The sequence below is a fragment of the Python bivittatus genome, unplaced genomic scaffold (genome assembly GCF_059951505.1).
Source record: "Python bivittatus isolate LINGU-HERP-01145 unplaced genomic scaffold, Pbiv_v1 ctg000960_np1212, whole genome shotgun sequence".
Taxonomy (NCBI): domain Eukaryota; kingdom Metazoa; phylum Chordata; class Lepidosauria; order Squamata; family Pythonidae; genus Python; species Python bivittatus.
In genome coordinates, this window is record NW_028277124.1 from 13,772,590 (window position 1) to 13,794,313 (window position 21,724).

General features: G+C 36.0%; 1 protein-coding gene across 2 annotated transcripts in view; it reads left to right on the forward strand.

Annotated features, from left to right (window-relative positions):
• The window catches only part of SLIT2 (slit guidance ligand 2), a 245,792-nt gene that overhangs the window by 141,663 nt on the left and 82,405 nt on the right, over window positions 1–21,724 (forward strand). For both annotated transcript variants that reach the window (XM_088131411.1, XM_088131412.1), the window contains exons 5-9: window positions 490–561; window positions 8,332–8,403; window positions 15,425–15,496; window positions 16,446–16,609; window positions 18,016–18,154. In XM_088131411.1, coding sequence (XP_087987537.1) covers window positions 490–561; window positions 8,332–8,403; window positions 15,425–15,496; window positions 16,446–16,609; window positions 18,016–18,154 — 519 coding nt within the window. The remainder of the gene's footprint in view (window positions 1–489; window positions 562–8,331; window positions 8,404–15,424; window positions 15,497–16,445; window positions 16,610–18,015; window positions 18,155–21,724) is intronic.

Here is a 21,724-nt window from a genome sequence, read left to right on the forward strand (position 1 = left end):
CTACGTACTTTATGTGGATTGGCATGGTGTAGCTATGCATAGCGATTAGCATGTATATTTATTTTTTTAAATGCCCTTGCAAGCTATCATCATCTCAGGCATGGATGTTTTAAGGATTTTTGTCAAAGTTTTATAAGATACTAATGTATAATGGCTATAATCTTATTTTAATCTAATAGCAGTTGTTTTGGGAAATTATGTAGTGAAATTAAATCTGAATATTTACTGTTTCCTTCTTCCCTTTATGTTGAATTCCAATATTTAAGAGCTTTAGTTCATTGCTTTAAAATGTCCATCATGCCATTGCTTAGGAATTGGATTTACTAAGTAGATTTTGATTTTGATTTTTTTTTGTTTGGTAATTGATAAAATGTCAGTTATTCTAAGGAAATGTATATAATTAGACTTAATTACAGTGGTTTGGATTAACTTGAAATAAATGTTCTTAAATAAAGGGATCCACTTAAGTTAATTACTATCTTTTCTTAGGGACCTCAGTGAAAACCAGATACACGCCATTCCAAGGAAGGCATTCCGTGGAGCTGTTGACATTAAAAATCTGTAAGTATTTTATTATTTATTTATTCCTTTATTTATTTAATTTATATACCCACCCATCTCATACGAGTGACTCTGGGTGGCTTCCAAGGTTAAACGAACCCCCCCTCCCCCATCAGGTTCAGCCCAAGAAACTCCACAGGACGGTTCTGGATTTGCTCAGTTACTTTATTAGCGTACACCTGCTAGACAGAATCTCGCCAGACTAACTCTAACTCCCAAAGTCTGCAACTAAACACTATGAATTCCTTAGGGTGTACCAGTCTCATCCTTTTTTCTTTCACATGTTCAGGCTGTGGGCTGAGGAGATGCTTGGGATTTTCTCCCCATGACCTTGAACCTCCTCATCCAAGTCCTCTGTCACACACACCCCCAACAACCCCCGGTGCCCAAGAAAACCACTGACTCATCTCAACAACAACAGCACTCAGCCACACCCTGACCCAAATGCCTGGGGGAACAGCCAGGTCTTCAGTGCCTTGTGAAAGGCTGAGAGGGTTGGGGCCATCCAACCCTGTCACTATGCTATTCCATCGGGCAGGTATTATCACTAACTTTAGGATAAAAAACTAACATTGTAAAAGGAGTATCTTTTCTATTAAGTATTGATCATTGCTTAATAACTATTAATGGGCATGTTTCTGTTTTTCTATCCATCTATCAGATAGACATACAAACCCAGGGATGCCTACATTAGATACACATTTCCAACATAGAAAACTTGAGTTTCAAGTATTAGAACAGGCCAGACATTTAAACCAATGTAACATTCTTTTCTAATATATTGTTTTTCCAGTTTAGTAATAATGGAAAATTAGGGCATAAATGAAAACTTCCCATTTTCACTGGAAGTTCTACAAACTGAGTGATATATCAGAAAAAAAATGTTTTTATGGCATTTACAACTAATGAAATACTATGTATTTATTTAACTTACTAGGTCATGTTGCCAAATGCCAAGATTTGCAATAACTTACAGTAACACTACCTGTATATTGTTATATAGGTAGTCCTCATTTAGCTACCACAATTTGGTTGTTTAGTGAAGCAGTTGCTAAGTTCTGATCTGAGTTCAGCTTTCCTTTGCTTTACAGACCTGTGAAGGTCATAAATATGAGGACTGGTCACAGAGTTACTTTTTCGTCACTGTCGTAACTGTGAACAGTCATTAAATGAGGCAGTTGCTAAACGAGGACTACTTATATTTTCAACATAATCAGAAGCGGTCATCCATTTTGTGTCCTGAGCAGCACAGATATCTGCAAACACTTGATGTTTTCATTAGAATGACTAAAATAGCATTTCAGCATCTCACCACCATACCCCTTTCTTATGTGCATCCATACTAAATGGATGTTCAAAAAGAAGCCTGCCTGCATCGTGATGCTGCTTTTGTCATTTTATCCTTCTGTGGACACTGATGTGCAGGGACAGGCATAGAAAATGCTCATTCCCAAGATGTATGGTGACCCTTCTGTATCTTACTGAATGGGCTGTGAAATCCCAACAGTGTAGATTAGTATTTTGGATGTGCACCCCACTTCTTCTTCTGGGTGGGAGTTCAGAATTAAACTGACAACCCAATTAAGTGTAGTTAGTTATAGTTCCTCAGTGGCCTTGAACCTAGGTAATGCTAAGCTGTCTTGGGTTTATACTTATTTCTCTGTAAGCTTACCAATTAAAGCTTAGCATTATATGCAGGTTGTTTTATTATGGCTTATTCTGGAAACCAAGCCATAATGTGTCAACTTAGTTTAATTCAGCTAACCATAAAATACGGCTTCCAAAATTAATATGAACCACAGTTCTTGAATGGAAGACAAAGGAAACTGAAATGGATGAAAAATGCAAGGAGCTGCTTTCAAGTTCATTTTCTGAATGATATGGGAGAAAGAAAGAGAAACAGGAAACAAAAATTTGACACTCATATATGTTCCACATAGTAAATTGTGTCATATGGACAATGAGTAGATTGGTTTATCCTTCTCTACTCTTGGGCAGATAAGGTCTACTTATGGACAAATTAGGCTTACATTCTTTAACATTATCCCTGTGTGCAAGTTTTAAATAATAATAATAATAATAATAATAATAATATTAATAATAATAATAATTATTATTATTATTATTTGTAGCCTTATATTGTTTTATGTTGCCTAGAGTTGCTGTGGCAATTGAAGCAGCTGTTAAATTGATTAAACAATGGCATCCCCTTGTTTAAGGGAGAGGAGAGTCAAAACAGGCAAGATGGCGGCTGTGGCAACATGAACCAAGCCTCACTCCTTTATGCAAATACAAAGGGGAGGAGCTTCAATCATGCTATTACAGCCAACATCTATCTTGCTTTCATCTCACTGCCCAAATATGAGACAAATATGATGAAATCCACCCCTTAATCAATGAATCCTACCCAAGTACAATGAAGATAACACTGGGAACACCTGAATTCAAACCATGGCTTCTCCATAATCCTTCTTGGCCATTTTTGGCATATTCTTAAATTAAAACTATTAACATAAGTAACTTTATCTAACCTTTGAAAGCCAAAAGCCACAAACTCAATTAAAACTATAAGAACCTTAATAGTGGTATTCTGAAACGATTCATTGAAAAACAAATGGCACTTTAAATGATAAATTGGCATTGTATATTATATCACAATTGTGTAGGTAGGGTGGAATATATTCCCTGAATTTGGACCTGAAGTTCAACAGGAAATGTAAGTTAAGACATTCTGGTAGCTGTTCCCTCAGTGAGTTCCCTCTGTACGTATGATTGTATTTCATCCATATCGTGATCTTTCAGCCAATTGATAGAAAGGTCCCTATGTTTTTGCATGTGATTTGCATATGAGGATCTCCATGAATTTTGGATTGCTTTCCCCATCAGTTAGGATTTTGGGGAGTAAAGAGCTATAAAATTGCTTCAGTACTAATTGGAATTCATGGAAAGGAGAAGGAGTTTCCTAAGCACAATGTATTGGGCAGTATGTTTATGAAGATTCTCAGACATCCAGGTGGAATTGTCTGGAGGTTGAGTCATGGCAACTGGACTTTTCGTTTTGGTTAGAATGACTGAGAATCTTCATAAACATACTTTTATGGAGTCCCTCTAACCAACTTTTTTAGACTGAAGAAGCTGCTTGGGCAAGTAGCAAAATGTCTCTAACCAAAAAGAAAAGAAGTCCAGTTACCATGACTCAACCTCCAGACAATGTATTGGGCATCACATTGTAGAATCAGCGGGTGGTAAAAAAAACCAATTTTTAATGAATCTCCCTGGCGCACTGACCAGTTGTGTTTTCTGTTGGAATCCAGTTTTCTCCATCTGTTTCCATTCAAGCTAATAGAACAGATTGTGTCCTTCCATCTGGAAGGAGGACTTTTGCCTATGAAAATCTGACTTCTCTATAGGTTCTGAAAGGCAGAAAAGTGACAGTTTTATGTCCACATTCCAAGCAAATGTTAGCAGTCTTCTTACTATTAGCATTTTTAAAAATATGAATAAATATTTTTTTTTCATTCAGATGATTTAAAACAGGAGGACATAAGCGCATAGAACATTCCAACAAAGGCATCAGTTATACTAAATATGAGAGGAAAACAGTTTAATTCTTAAAATGAAGCTAAGCAGAATAATTATTTTGTTTTTGTAGTTCCTGATAGATCCAACTGGATTTGACTTACATATTTTCAATTGCCTTTTAAACATCTTTTGCTGATATTCTCTGCCCCTCAAGTAATACAAAACAAAGAGGAAACATTACATTTTAACCAGCATCTTGCTGCCAAGAAAATGGACTGGCCAAGTTTTATTCCAGGATTTATCCCAAGTGAAGAGAAAAATAACTTTTGCAAGGAAACAGGAAGTTTGAAACCCATTTTCCAAGTTTTAACCACAGCAGCATTTGGAAGGCATCATGAAAAGAAATATTCCCCCATTTTTTTTCCCTAATGCACCTGAATTCTTGCCAATTTGGGGGAAAAATTCTGCCTTTCAATTCTTTTAGGACAAGATTAGCTTGAGTGCACTCTATGCTGTCAAATCTTTTTCCTTTGTGTATAATATGGATGATTTAGGAGGAATTGTGGCAGAGCTGATTTATATATTGATAGCTAAGGATAATAAGATATGAGCCAACATTCTGCTCACCCTTTTATAGATTAACCTGAAGACTGCATTAGGCAAATTTGACAGCATTAAAAGATTTTATCAATTTGTCTCAGAACAGTTTCTCTTTTGTGTTGTGTCAAGTGATAACATTTCATGCCATCATTCTAATTTAATGGCTTTGATAAATGGCTCCAGAGGTTAAAGAACTATGCTAGATATATTATTTTGGCCCTTTAAAATAAAAAGCCTATTAGCTTAATTGTTAAATGTCCTTAATTATTGAAAATGGAAAGCTCTTGAGAATGTCTCTCTGTGTATGTGTATTTAAATGAATTGCGACACAAACATTGCACCAAAATGATTAACTGCAATGTCTGTTGCATTGAAAATGATAGTTTTTTGTTATATAAGTATTATGTTGCAGGGAACAATGCAGAAAAAAAGCCCCATAACTCAAAGATAAATTTCTTCCACGCTGAATAGGAGCTCTTAAAGAGTTATTCCATTGTACTTTTAGACCTTCTTTTAGAATTTCTTGCGAAATAAGAAAAAGTTCCTTCTGGATCTATACTTGGATGGACTTTATTTATAAGGATATATTTGGTTACATCTGGAAACATGGTCTGTCCCCCTGACAGGGACCTGTGAGTTTTGTATCAATAAACAGAGTCACTTCTGTACTATGATACTTCAGCTACTAAGAAATTGTTCTTCCACTCTCAGCGGGGAACAGATCTAAGATTGTGATCCACACCACATAATATGAAGCTCTGTGTGAGCCATTAGGATCTTACACTGTATTGTACATTACTACACCAAAGAAAGCAGTCACAAGTGTATTTGTAGGTACAGTACATGCACATTTTACAAAAATATTAGTTAAGACATGATTGGGTCGTATCGCACCAGCAGCAAGCATCTCACTGTGCCTGAACTGGTTAGTATTTCCAGGGAATACTTCCAAGGAATGCCAGTTCCGTAAGTAGACAGAGAAGGTGAAAAAATACCCGGAGAAGGCAACCACTTACATATTACTGCAAAGAAAGCTACAAAAATTTGTCCCTGAAGTCCCAGGAGTTGAACTCAACTTCAAGGAAACTTTACTTTTTTATGCTTTAGAGCAGGATTTCTTAATCCTTCTCTTCCCATGGACCTCTTTGAGAGTCTGGGTGAAACTTACAGATCCCTTCTCAGAGAAACATCTTTAAATGCATAAAATAAAATACCTAGATATAGATTGTATTATAAAGGAAACTAGTTGATACTCATATTACAGTATTTAAAAGTAAGAAATAAGGAATATATCAAGGTGCCTGATTCTTTATTAATCCATTACATTGATAAGCAGAGAAGCTAAATTTCAGTTAGAGGTTACTGAAAACAAAGTTGTAATTTTTTTCCCTATCTAAGTTCATGGACCCTTGAAATCTATCCCCAGATCTCCAAGGGGTCCACGAACCCCAGGTTAAGAACCCCTGCTTTAGATCAAAATTATTTTTAAGAAATAATAAAAACACAAATGTGAGTGTGAGGACCATGTTGATCAATTCACTATGTGCCATCAAGTCAATGTCCACTCTTGGCAATCAGATAAATAGATTTTCTCTAAGAAGAGCACCATGACAATCCATAACAGTGGAGGTGCAACTGGTGAAGTTCTTTGGGCAGAGATTTAAGGGAAAAAAAAAACACAGCCTCTGCTTCTTCTCATAAGAGTTGACCTGCAGAATGTTAATTATATTGAAAAGGTTCTATGGATGTAGGCAGGTAATAATGGTAGGATAATTAGATATTGCAGGAAAAAAACCTGTAGAAAAGCAGAGCCACTCCAGGCATTTCAGTTGCATCTTGCATCACATGGCCACAATGTGTTGACTAGAGAATTGAAGACGTACAGACACCGCACATATCTACACACACACACCAATAAACTAAAGTAACTTAAAGACAGTCAGAAAACATAGCTGGCAAACAGGAGAGACATTTTAATACAACTGTCTGTCAATGTTTTGAAGCATCTTTGGGAGGGTTTCTTTGTGGTAATTGAGTTAAAGAGTGCAAGATTCACCCCTACCCCCTCAAAAATATTGTAGAGATCAGAGCACTACCTACCTGGGAATGTTAGAGTCCAAGGAACAAGAACTTGGAATCACATGCTTAAATTTATAATTCTGGCTTGACAAGTCTTGTGGAATTCTTGGGTTTAAATGGGTTTGTAATTCATTTCTAAGGAAGTCCGGGCCAGCAAAGAAAACATTTTGCTAAGCAAGTGTTCTGAACTATGACACGGGGTACTGCAACATGGTTAGTGTGACTTGAGTATTCCATTAGCATGACAATTGCCAGTGAACATCCTTTTCTCACTTCCTTACTCAAAACTGCACCTTGGCGGTATACAGTGTTTAACCAAGTGTGTTTGGGATTACATTTCAAAACAGCGTAAATTAAAGCATGTTACCTTAGTGCTGTTGTAGATCCAAACTCTTAAATCAGCTGAAGTATATACTGAAGACATCCCTACTTATTACTGATACAAATGCAAAGGATTAATCACTCCCAGCTCCTGTCAAAATACACTTAGACATCAAGCTTTATATCAACTGTTGGTAGAGTTATAATTTAAATAAACATATATATTTATTTCACACCAGTATCTATTTAATTAGCATGGTATAGACAACCAAAACCTAGTTGATATGTCTATGCCTTTTTGCTCATCTTCCTTTGAAGAAAAAGAAAAGGAAATAACAGTATGGGTCATGATAAGAGAGAGAGAGAGAAAAAAACTTATTCCAAATTTTGGGTGGTATTCATTTTTATTAGCTGTTTAGAAATAATAGGGTGGTTTGTTGCTTGGTTGGTTGGTTTTACAATACAAATAGTAATTAATGCTTTGAATTAGAAAATGTAATAATTTACAAAAGACTGATTAGTGGATTTTCTATCTTAATATTTTAATTTAATAATGTATGGACCACCCTGATGCTTTTTAGGTCTGTAATTACAACGTGCCCTCATTTTCTCTGCATAGAGGCAAGAAAAATACAAACTGCATTCATATGTTGGGGTTTATTTTAATGAACTGTAGCATGCACTATTTTGAATTCAGGGGAGAATTAAAAATACAATAAACGCAGTGTATGCTCCTAAGGATGTGGGATTTTGGAAAGAGGCTGTCTGAGCCGAACTAAGGGTGGTCTCTCCTGTTCCTGCCAAGGATAGTGAAATTAACATGCAGCTGTGCTTCTCTGATAAATGGATTCTGTTGGGTCACTGAGGGGATGCACGACATTAAGTGATTTACAGCCCTTTACCTTAATGAAATTGTTTCAGCAAGATGACGCTGAGAGCTTTTAATGGATAGCTTTTCTTGATGTAATGAAATTGCATTCCTTTGGCATTTAATATAAGGTGCAGTTATTATTTACTGGAGCTTTCCCAGGGCTGTTGTGTTTTTGCACACGCCGTGCAAAACAAAAAGGGATTTTTGTGATCGCATCAAGACCAGGATGGCGTGTGACTTTCTGAAGCAGATGAGTGCATTCAAGGAGTACATTTCAGTTTGTAAGGCCTATCTTTCAAGCCTCATCCCTTAAGAAGGCTTTTTATTTAATCGACCCAGTATCTAGCCTTCACCTGTTTTACCTATCTATTAAACAGGCAACTGGATTTCAACCAGATCAGCTGTATTGAGGATGGGGCGTTCAGAGCTCTGCGGGATCTGGAAGTACTGTGAGTAACATCCTGTCTCCTTCTCTTAAATGGGAAAGTCTAATTGCAGAACTTGTCTAGTAGTGAGAACTGTGAGTGTCAAAATGCTTAAGTGAAATGATGCTATAGAAGAATGCCACTGGGATTAAAACGATATATAGGAACAGTGAAGATATTCCTTATATGCTAACACTATCAACCTTTCCAGATACAGGTATGTAAGGCAAAACAACTTCTTTGCAAAGCAGATTTAAAGGGTTTGATGTTTCAGTTTATTCTGGTAAATCAATTTTGCATTGTTCAGAACCAACACCATTCTCTTCTTTCCCCATGTAATCGTTTTGTTCTGAACAGAGCGAAGCCTTGAATGTAGGTTAGCAGCTTTCCCAACAGAGCAGGATATTAGCTGTTCCTTGGGAGGGAACCAATATATGGTAGTTTCAAGAGACGTGGTTTTCCATATTTAGGATGGGTATTTATTGGTGAGGGTTTTGAGCCACTGTGTGCAGGCTGCTCATTGTGGAACAGCCTCACAGAAGTCAATAGGACTTTTCCTTCAGATATCAGGCAGATCACAACAATGCTCTTAAGTCCTTTTTGGAAACTAAACCAGTATGGTAAAACCTTTCTGCAGTGAACCAAACAACCTTTTAATTCCCCATTCTTCTTTTCTACTAATGATGATAGATGATAAATGCCTACTACTTTCTACCAAAGTGAAATAATTTGCATGTAATCATGAAATAACCAACCAATCTGAATCGCATGCTCTTTGGAGGAGGAAAATGAGGCTTGCTTATCACTTGTTAAATATGGAATTTCACTACAAAACCATATCATCTCCATCAGCCTATGGGCTCTTATTGTTTTTAAAATCTACCATCTTAAAAACCAGTTAGGATACTAAGATTCTTACTGAGCTGTTTTATAGGTGAGATGTTTCTATCTTATTTCATCTTTTGTTATTACATTTCAAAATGGACTTCTTAAAAAATATTTAAAAAATAAAACATAACAAGCACCAGAAGTCAGATGGAAACCACCAAAATAATCTGATTTGATGGTGCTAACAGCAAATGATGGTTCACTTGAAAAACTAAAACACAGCCAAAGCTGTTTGACATCTTAAAATAATATTGTTAAATTTCTTTTTAAAGGTGAAATTTGTTTTATACAGAGATTAATAAATATCTATATAATAAAACAACATTTAATGTTGATTTTTCAATATGTGCATTTTAATAATAGTAGTATGGATTCAACTCATTTTTACACTTTTCCATTGTTTAGATGAAATTTTGATCAGTCAGCATAAATTGTCCCATTGAAAATCTGATACAGTGAAAATTGTGTAGGCTCTTTCAGGGGTGATTCTATAAGGAGTAATTGGAGGCTGATACAGATTTTTAATGCTGTCTTAACTACTTATTTGTTCCTGATTACGGCGTTCCTCTGGTTTAGATAGGAACAATAAATAGAAATCTGCACATAGTTGAAGGAAGAACTAAATGTAATTGACTAGTGATCATTGCTTTCTACAAAGCAAGCAAGAGATAAAACAGCTAAGGAGTTGTGTTACTTCCAGTCTTCTCATTTTGTTCTTTTTTACATCTTTTATATCCTTTTTTCAAAAAAAATTTTTTTTAAAAAGAACTAATTCTCAGTTCTGCTAATTGCTTAAAGTTAGTCATTAATAAAGGGGATTAGATTACCCAATGCATTCAGGAACATTGTGGGATATCTTATGAAACACCCAGATGGAATTTCAGATAATTCAAACAAATTTACTTTGCTATTGTGGTTTTAAAGTAATAATAACTTCTTGATTTTAATTTTGGACTGCTAATAAATGTGCAGAAAAAAGTAGAATATTTGGAAAGTGGCAGAAAAGAATACAGAAAGTATGGAAAGTACTGCAACACAGTCAAATTAGTGATCGTTTAAAAAATATATTAAAAGTGGATTTTCCCCTTCCCCAACCTTCCTTTTTAACTTGAACTCAGTAATAGTGAATAAATACAGGAGATTTGGGAGGAACTGAGATTGCAGATGGAGTTGAACATTATCAGTTGGATAACACAGAATAGTTCTAGCAATGAAAAGTGTTAATTGTGAATGTCCTATAGTCCTTTACCATGTGTGGCAATTGAATGCTCAAAGAACTGAATTTGTCCCATAAAAGAAGATAATACCATGTTGTTTCACTTCTTCTGAAGACTTACGTTGAATTGCATGGGAGTAATTTAATAATATGAACTCTCTAAATGATAAAATATTGTGTCTTTTCAAAATGCAAATATAATTATTTGGTTTATTCTATCTTGGGCTTCTTGCATTGTTTGAATCCATATGGAAGGAAAGTTATCTGTAGGAACAATATTTTGGCAGGTAACATTCCAGCATGTTGCACCAGCGATTCGCTAATCTTACTAAAATTAATGGCAAGTACAGATCATGGTTCCATTTATGAATCTGGTTTTTCCTTTATAAAATAGTGTACTAAGAGGACAAATGTTGCATATAGTCCAACAAAATAATAAAACATCAGGTCTTCAGAGAGTACTACATTGGAGTCTAGTTTTCATTATGCCCATGACCCTGGTAAGTTTAATCCTGTGACCCTGATAAGTTTAAAACGCAAGTAATTTTTTGACCCTGTTTTTGCATGCTGTTCTATTTAAAAAGAAATATTATTGGATGAAATGTTGGGAACTGTCAAAACCCTCTGGTCCTTTATAACTCTTGTTTTTTATAGCTATTTAATATTTAGAGACGAAGACCATCCATGTCTGTATTTAACCTCCTATGTTAAGTTGTGGATGCCTGCTACACAATGACTACACAATGGCTTGTCCCCTTTTACCTTTACCTCTTCACCAACTAGAAACACGTCAAGCAGAAATCTCTCAACACCCACCTGAAGTCCCACACTGTATGAGCTGTATCTTACAAATAAAATCAGGGAAATCCTAGGTAGATAATAGGGAGAAATTTTTTGTCTGGACACAACATAGCAATCAACCAAATATGAGTTGTTGAACACTCTTGAAACTTGTCTCTTGTGTGAGCAAGACTAGATAATTAGACAAGAAAACTTCATAAAAGCTTTATATAATGTGGGCTTTCTTTTAACTCTCTGTCCAACTAACATACTAGTAAAATCAGTTGTGGGCTAATACATTTTTTTAGATGACTGTGATTATACTGCTAGCCTCTATCCTTAATTCATACTCTATGAATTACTCAATACTCAATACTCTAAACTCAATACTCTAAACTCAATACTCAATACTCTAAACAATTCCTTTCTTGAATTTTCTAAGAATAGTTCTGTTTGTATGGGAGCTATATGACTACGCTAAGATAAAATCTTATTTGAGTCTAGCTTGATTTCTGATGACTTCATAGACACTTCTGTGGAGGTTTCTTGGAAAAAATAAGGAAGTGGTCTCCTGTCCAAGTACTAACCATGTTTGACCCTACTTAACTTTCCTGATCAGCTCGATCAGCAATCTTTCTGTAACATCTACTATCAGTTTGATCCGCAACCTTTCCATTACATCCACTATCATTATCAAATGGTAATTTGATATGATACTGGAATCATGCTTTTTAGATATAGTTTTCTTCCTCCAATGGATAAAGTCAGTGCTGTTGCAAGATTCCACCTGCAGTGAAATGTACCACTCACTAGAGATGGCTGCTCCCCCACTCAAACTCGAATTTCTCCTCTGATGTATTGAAGCAGATTAACTTGCAATAAGACAGGTCTCAAAACATAAACCTTGTCATCCCCAAGAATGCTTCATTTTTTCCTATGGAAGCATTTCTGCCCTATTCCAAGAACCAATTGTTCTTGCTGTCTCTCAAAATCACCAGCATCTTTGCTATCTTTTTGAGATGTGATGTTTGATTCTTATCATGAAATAGGCAAATGGGAAATCACTGTTTTCTTTTTAAGATCCCATTCTGTTTACCTTTGGGATGGTAAACCCATTCCACTTCAGGTTATACTAATTTTGCTGTATAAACAGTTGGGCTAGCTTAGAGGAATGGATTATCTGCCTGCTTTTAGCATGGAGATTGCCAAATATCTCCAGAAGGATCTCTAAATTGGTTGCAATTGCTATAGCATATGACCTTTCATTTCATTGTCTTTCAATTTCAACAATTTGCTTTATTGTTTTGCTGAATTTAATACTCTGTAGTTGTTATAGTATGAGGGGTTTCCTTTCCTTTTCCTTTTGGCCTGAATGCTTTGGTCTTTCACCATAAAATCTAGTCAAATGAAAATTATGTTTAGTATAGCTTTACATTTCTTTTCATTAGGGCTGTGGATGCTTCTGAAATTATTGTGAAGTGCGAGCATGAGGCCAACAGCTCTTTAAAGCAGCCGTGTCTTTATAGGCTTGTGCAGTACCCAGTGCATATCAGCTTTAAAGAGTTTCTGGGTTTGTGCTCCACCATGTTCTGAAGCACCTGATCTGAATCATTTTTGAAGTGCACATGACTCTACTTTTCGTATTCCAGCTTTTCTTTATATTTTCTGTATATTCTACAGAGGACTTTGTTTTACTTTAAATTTGAGACCCTTCTGCTTCCATTAGCATATTGCATGAGAGACAGATATATATCTGTTCAGGTGTTTATGAATTTGGTCTGGCCATTGGCATCCTCTTTAGAAAGGGCTGGGTATCTGTGCCTTATTACTGCAGGCACCTTATCTACAAGTTATAATAAGAAAAAGAAACCACCTTTATATTTCTCCCCTGCATAATCCATAAAGGAGAAGTAGGTGATATTTCTTTTACAAATATTGGGATTTTTGCAGAGGGCTTTCACCAGCAGTATATTATCATAATGATCATTTAACCATTTAAAATATCTACCTTATTCATTTATGTATATTTATATATCATCCAGCTTAGCAAATAAGTGTGACCTGCTCATTGCTTTGCCATTAGCTTATGATTCAGGTAAATCAACCATTGCAGATGGTTGTGATATAAATATTGTGATTATTTCTTTTTAAACCCTCCCCCAACAGTTCTGTAAAGACTGATCATGGAATCGAAAAACAATTGTTTGTTTCCAGGAGAATTTATAAAAATAATCCTTGACTTTAGTGGTAGCAGTGCATAAATATTTAATATTTGACTATTGACATGGAAAAATGTGGAACAGGGATTTGGATATATGCTGTAGTGGGCGTTCCATTTGAAATAATACTGTTCTACCTGGATAGCATTCTCAGTTGGGTGTGCATTGGAAATACGCTCAAGAAGTGTTGCCAGTTATGAACACAAGTCTCATAATTTGTGATTGTTTGTACAAAAGTTATCTGTGTGGATGATTTGTGGACGAGGAACTTCTTAGCTGTATCAGGAAAACTGCTGTTACAGTTGTGATTATTATTTACAAGTAACTTGCTTTGTAAATAATCTTTGCAGGGAAGTTATAAAAAGTTATTCTTTTATTCTTTTATATTTAATACAGTTTGGGCCTTGAAAAAACAAAATGTAATGAGCAGTAATTCATAATCAGAATCACTCCTTTATCTTAATTAGTTTTTTAACATAATTGGATATTCTTACATCTCTTCAAGATTAATGTTGATCTCTAGCATCTTGATAAATAATATGCTATTAAGGATTAAATGTCCTTCAAAATAATGTTTTTAATGCTTATAGCAAGTAAGGACTTAAGACTAATCCACATGGCCTGATTGACTTAATGCAACTGTGGCCACCAATCCTTTCCGGAGGGCAGAGATGGATGACATGGCCCTCTGCTCACACACGGTCTACCACATATCATATTTTCTACCCTTATTTTCTTTCTCCACATCAAAAATAGTATTTTCCAGCTTGTGCCTGGTCAAGCTGTGCTGTTTGATTTGCCTTCTGTACTTTACTTCTGCAGTATGACTACTCCATTGGCTGGTCGCTGATTTGCGCAAACATTTTATCTTAGGTTGCTGAACTGAATGCCTCACCCAGAACAGCTTTCCTAAAATTTAATACACAGAATCACTGAAACCTGATTGTTCTGTAACTGACCTGGTTATATGGGTGGAATGAATAAACCTTCCTATTCAGGCTGAGGTTACTCGTCAACATAACTCTATTTTGTTTATCACTTATACATACTTTTCTTTTCAAAAATTTAATACTGTTTACAAAGTTAAAGCATCAGAATCCACACATGTGTGCGCACAGTAAGTAACTTTAAAGTAAAAAAGTTCTGTTCTTGCATTTTCCCAAGTTTGGCTTCCTAATCTCTGTCTCAGCCACTATTACTGTAGAATCACAGAAGCATAGTGGTTATAAGATTTGCCTGGGATGTAGAAGTTTACTATTTTTAAGTCCAGCAGAAATATTTTTATTGCTATTGTTGTTATTATTCAGCCCAGGTAAATGCAATACTATGCCTTTTGAAATATTTATTTATTTGGGTTATTTAGGAGCTTGGGTAGCATCCTTCTACACCAAGTGTTAGCAAAAATGTGGAAACAATGGACTGGTGAATTGGTTAAAAAAAAAGCAGGTAAGTGGTAGCTTGCAGAAAGAAAAATAGTACTGTACTTTAAAAAAAAATTGTGAGGCTTCAAACCTGTTACCTGTTACTGCATGTCTGGAAAATGTTATAGCCACCATGCTATTGCAACGACATTCCAGCAATGAGTTTGTGATTACCTCAGTGTTGTTAAATTTTCATTCTGAAATTTGCAGGTCTGCTGTTTATACTTCCAGATACTTTGTTGATTTGATTTGCTTATGTTTTAATTTTATGTTGATTTTATTTGTTTATGTTACATTAGCCATCTTGAGATTTCCATGTGAAAAGGTTGAAGGGGCTCTTAATAAATAAAATATAGAAATAAACGGCTCATTTTCTTGCTTTCAAAAACAGGGAAGACTGTAGTCTGCTTTTGTTCACTAACTGTTTTTATTGTTCTTTTCTTTCTGAGTGATGGAGTAGAGTAACTTGAAACATTTATACCTAAATAAATAAATAAATACCTATCCTTGATATTTTACAGCACTCTCAACAATAACAACATCACACGACTCTCGGTGGCAAGTTTCAACCACATGCCTAAACTCAGAACCTTGTAAGTAATTACAGTTTCCTATTAGAAAGGTGTCAAATACTGATTCCTTTAGGGAAGTCAATTTTCACTTTTAGAAGCACCCGTTTTAAGTTTTGGGACATTTTAAATCTACTCCTGTCGGCAGATAGGGAGAGAATTTTAACCTTAAGAAAAGTGTATAATTTTTAGGGACTCTGAAGGCAAATGTACATGCACATGGAACCCCATTAAAGATGAAAAATCCCTCTTCTCATATGCTCAGAGGTAGCATATTGATGACATTCAGATCAATACAAAGAGGGTTGATTTCTTTGATTGGATTCTTATAACCAAGTATTAATAATACCAGGAACAAAATCCTAAAATAGATTGGTATTTAGAATAGTCCAAATATATTTGATAGAATGAAGTGATATCTTGTGGAATTGAATAAGTCGTGTTTCATTTAAGTTCACAACACCATCTGTGACTGGCTGTCAGGCATGATAAATGTGAAATATTTGAACATTTTTAAAAAAAATTTAAGTGGCAGTGCCTAATTAAATTAAAATTGTTTTTGCAGATTCTTCCTAATATAAAAAATACAACATCTCCCAACAGTGATTTAATTGAAGCTCGTCAGCATTTGCCCTCCGCTTTCATAGCTGAGACATGCATGTGAAATATGCCGAAATATATTTGAATAAATTCTAATCAGTGTTAATTTAATGCAGTAGCAAGGTTGATGCTCCAGAAGCCCAGATTTCAATATTAGACAACAAACTCTGAAATAATCAATTCCTTTCGGGTTGACAGCAGGAATGAAGCATTGCTTCCCAACTAAGGGGGGCAGGAATGTGTGATATTTTAGCCTTCAATTTGAGTTTGGCATTGCAGGTATAGATACAAGCATTCTATTCAGGGCTTATCTTGTGCTCTTCGTTTACTTTTCCATCGTGTGTGCTGACTTTTGGAAATGTGGTTTGTTCAGCCGCCTTCACTCCAACAACCTGCAGTGTGATTGCCATTTGGCTTGGCTATCTGACTGGCTACGTCAACGACCTCGGGTTGGCCTTTACACTCAGTGCATGGCCCCGTCACACTTACGGGGTCACAACGTAGCTGAGGTTCAGAAACGAGAATTCATCTGCAGTGGTAAGAGCATCCATATTCTTCCACCATCACTGTCATATAATACATGAGGAGTGCAGATTGAAAAACAGTATTTGCAATGCCAGTTTCACTAAGAGTCCATGAAAGTCCATTTACAACCCACTTTCCCAGAATTTTGGGTGGGGAAGCCACACCACTTCAGAAAGCTGACTTACAGGATGGACTTAGAAATCAAGAGTCTTGATTTCATCCTCTCTTTGCTTATAGAAATGCAGTCAGCATGACTAGAAAAGTGGCAAAATCAGGAACCAATGCACTCGACCCCATATATGTCTCTCAGCCCTTTATAGAGTAATTATTTTCTGCCTGATTACAGGCAGAAGTACATGTACTCCTAGGCCTAAAATAACTTATTCTGGAACAAGAAGGAAGGCTAGATGTGGATATTTGATTGCCACAAACTCCTTGCTTTTTCATAGTATCCATCCAGTGCAAGGGATGAAATTATGGCTCTGTTGAGTTGTACGGGAATCCCCCATCCAAAATTAATAACTTACTTTTGCAAAAAAGACTGAATGGGAACAAGAAATAGAAGACAGGTTATACATTTTACCATCTCTGGGTTTTTTGTTTGCTTGTCATGAAAGAACAATGAAATGACAAGTGATATACTGCTAACATTTGTCTCTTTTTTTCTCTATTCATAACCTCCAGATGAGGAAGAAGGCAAGTTAACTTTAAATAAAAAAAAAATCAATTGTGTCATCAATTAATTGTCAGTAACTATTAAAACATCCCAGTTACCCAAAGCTGGTGTATAGAACTGTAACATGCACTATTCTCTTTTACTCCCCCTAAAATGTTGTTGTTAGTTGTACTTGATGACAAGCTCTGCAAATAATGTCTAGATGTACACAAAGGAAATATTGGAACCTAGCTAATCTTTCCCAAACTGGATTCCCTCTAAATGTCTAGACCAACTCCCATAATTCCCCAGACAAAAGTTGTTACAATAATGGTTGGGGTCAGCGGGATAATGGAACACACAGTTCTAGCATGCATTTACTTCTTTCTTACTGATGAGATGGTATTATTCTGAACTTTCTGTGTTTTGTTGAACGCTTAGTGCTAAAGAAAGCACAATGCATGTTGAGAAATGTCATTTGCTTTTCTACAATTCAAAATTAAGGTAGAATTACCTATAAATCCTGTAATATATTACTCAAGAAGATGATACATCATTTGATATCTGAGTGTCCTTAGCTTAGGTTTTATCTCATCTACTAGGTGGAAGAATCCCAAGTAAGTTATTTGGGGTAATTTATATTAAGGGATTAGAAATTTAAGAACAGTCCTACTGCAGTCCGTCTGTGAATTAGGAACAAGTTGCACTTTTCTTGAATAGCAATCTTGCAGCTCTAGAAGTGGCCATTTGTTGCTGTTTTCAGGTCACCAGTCTTTTATGGCTCCCTCCTGTAGTGTCTTGCACTGCCCTGCTGCATGTACCTGTAGTAACAACATTGTGGATTGCCGAGGGAAAGGCCTCACTGAAATTCCCACCAATCTTCCAGAAACCATTACAGAAATGTAGGTAACAAGATCTTTCTCCTGTTATTCTAACGTTTGTTATCCAGGTTTCACGTCATTATGAAGCAGGCCATAGAGAAACATTGCATTACTTCCTGGCAACTTTACTTACTGTGAATGAACTTAAACCAATGTGGTTTTGATACAACTTTGTATTTGCATCTCTTGAACCGTTGGTATCGCTTGCTAAGATATGTATTTGCATGTGTATGTTTTCTAACACTGTTCTTGTTCAAACTGAGCAAAGTGTCTCTATTTCTCCCCTTTCCCCCCACCCCTTGTAAGAGATACCATGAAACTAGGTAGCAGCAGTTATTAATACAGAGGCGAAGCAGGAAAGGAAGTCAATTCCAGGAGAATTAGGAACCTTGAAAAAATCTTAATGACTGAACAGGTTTGGGAGCTGTAGGGCATTTTGGATTTGAAGGCAGAAAGGTGCCCTCAGCGTGTGACTATAGCATCTATCTGAAACCTTTAAAGCACTTACGTATTTTCCTTGGACTACACAGCTGCCCTTCACAGTTTTCATGCAATTCTGTGGGGGTGGAGAGTGGGGAACAGGTTTGGTTCAAGAAGATGCAGGAGCTAGGTTCACACCTGGCACACTCCAATAACCTTTTTATGTTAAAGTCCGAAACAGTGCACAGCCCTACTGGTCTCCTTTTCTAGCTATTCCTCCATTATATCTCTTTAGCCAAAGTGGCAGAGCGATATAACAAAAAGGATTCAAGCCAAGAGAATATTTTGGACATGACAAGCGTGATGGTTTTGGGCACTAAGCATCAGCTAAGTTTGACAACCCCAAGTTTGTGTCATGCTTTCCATTTATAGGTTATTGTTCCCCCCAAAAACACATCCTCGCTAGTTGACTAGGATAGCATCATAGTGAAACCTGGACAAAATGCTGGTTCGTTTATATCAATCTAGCTGCTGGAAATGAAATCCATTTTGGATTTGAAGGCAGAAGGGTGATTTGATAGCATTAGATATCAAATCTAATCTGTTAGATAGATATAGCATCTATCTGAAACTTCTTAAAGCAATTATGTATTTTCCTAGGATTACATAGCTCCCCACAGCTGTTGTTGGCTTTTCAAGGTTTTGAACAGAAGTCTTTATGGTGATGCTCCCTGATTGTGGCTGCTATGAACCAGAGATTCGATTCTGCAAAGCACATGCTCTACAAGCACATTATAGCATCTTTAGAACCCAAAGCTGATTTATTTAATCACAACAAGAAGCAGGACAACTTTATAAAGTTATTACAGATTATTTAAAATTTCAGTTAATCTGCAAAACATTATGGATTATTTAAAACATTATTTGAAGTTAGGGCCGAACCACAAAGTTGCCAAGTTTGCTAACAAACCATTACAAAGAGCTCAGAAAGGGTTTTCAACTTAGATTAAACGGGTGTCAGAGTGGCAAATGCCATTCAACATAAGTAAATGGAAACATACCACAACAATATTTGACTTCATGTATGCATTAAAGGGATCTGAGCTGGCAGTGATGGATCGAGATCTTTTCTTCACTGAAAATGTCAGCACATTGGGCTGTAAGAAAAGGCACGCTGACATATTTCAGTTCCATGTCAGAATCATTAGAAGGAATTGAAAATAGAACTGTCAGTTTACTGTATGCATTTATATATAAATTGATCCAGAGATCAGACTTGCAACATTATGAACATCTCTGGTCTCCATGCTTCGGAAAGTGCATAGCACAAGAAAGGGCAATCAGAGTAAGAAAGCCTTCTGCTAAGAAAGACTACAAGGTTTTTTGTTTGTTTTTCTTGTTAGTTTAGGCAAATGTAAGTAAGGAGAGACATAACAGTATATTAAATCAGGCACGGTGTAGAACAGGTGGATAGAGAGATTCTTTTTTCCCTGTCTCATAGTGTTAGAAGTCAGAGTCATCTGTTGAAAAATAAATAAGAGAAGTTTCAGGACCACTAAAGGAAGTGTTTCTTTTACATACAGTTCATACATAAATGAAGAAATAGGTGATAGCTATCAATTTAGGTGATTTTAAGAGGGATCCGGAAAATTCATGGAGCCATCTATGGCTTTTTAAAAAATCTGTAAAGGACTTTTATTGCTAGTTTAGACAGAACATCTAACACAAGGAGTTTTAAGGAAAGATAGGAAAAGCATTGTAAAATGAGTTCAGTGTGCTTTTAGCTGCATGTTTTTTGATATAGGCTTCACAAATAATCTGAATAAGTATGCAGGCCACTTCCAAAGTTAATTAATTTTATAATGCTTTTTTCTGCCTCCAGGAAAATATCTTACTTTATTTATTTTAAAACATTTAAAGAGTAAAATAAATGACTACATAAACAAAACAAAACAAAAAAGACAATAAAAAAGACACAGTGGCTGGAAAATGAATTATTAGTAAATAAACAGAGAATTTACAACTGTCATAAAATTTAGAATTCGTTATTTCATTCATTAAATTATTAATTGACTATACAAAACGAAAAGCATTTTTCACGACCGCAGACTCATAGGCACCTTCCCTTAAATATAACTGCTAGGAAACAACAGGATGATTAACCCCATCCTGAAAACCTCAGGTTGGCTACTACATGATACCAAATGTGGCACTAGGTTGGGCTTGATGGGTTGAACCATCTAGGTTCTTAAGAATATTTATTAATAGCATGCCACTTACAAGAGGGAATAGTATCTTTATACTGAACATCAGAATGCAGTTTTGTAACCCAACTGTAAGAACTAGGTCTAAAAAATCTTAGAAATTCCTCAGATTCAAGCATGATACAATGTTTGTCATTTTAACCACCTAATTATTGTTACTAATGAATAAATTATTGAATAAATTGTCTAGAAAATCAGTGAAGACTATTGCAGCTTTCCTTGCCCAGCCTGGTCAAACTGGTTGGTAAAAATGAAACTTGTGGTCCAGACATAAGTAGAAAGTGCTGAATTCAGTAAGGCTAGGTACAGTAATATACAATATGTTAAAAAAAAAATGGTCCTGCTTAAGAAAGAGGTACTTATACATAGTATATCAGTGGAAAATCCCCTCCAAAATCTCACTAAAAAACCCCATTTTTAAAAAAGAGGGGAGGGTTAAATTATCCATGCAGCGGTCCCCCATCCAAGGAACTTCACTTGCTTAGCTTCCCCAATCAGTCAAGATCATCATGGTCTGCTACCAGCTGAGACAGAATCCCACTGGTAATGTGTAATAAATAGAAATGCCCATGCATGCAGCAAAGACATGCATTGAGAAGGGCTTTGCACATACAGGTTTATCCCTGTTAGCTTCAGTGGAGCCAGAGCCTTGAATGACAAGTGGAAACCATCACATACCTCCCTGTTGCTTGCAAAAGCTTTCTTTCCAAAGACAGAAGGAGAGATGAATTCGGGTTAGATACCACAGCACAACTCTGGAAGGGCCACCGTTTGTCCCTGCCACAATACTCTAAGTAGCCATTCCGGATTAGCATCACTGGGTGAACTCCTTTGGCACTAGGAGGGCAGCATATGAATTGTTATAAATTGACAGCTCAGCGCTTATGACTTTAACCGTACACATGGG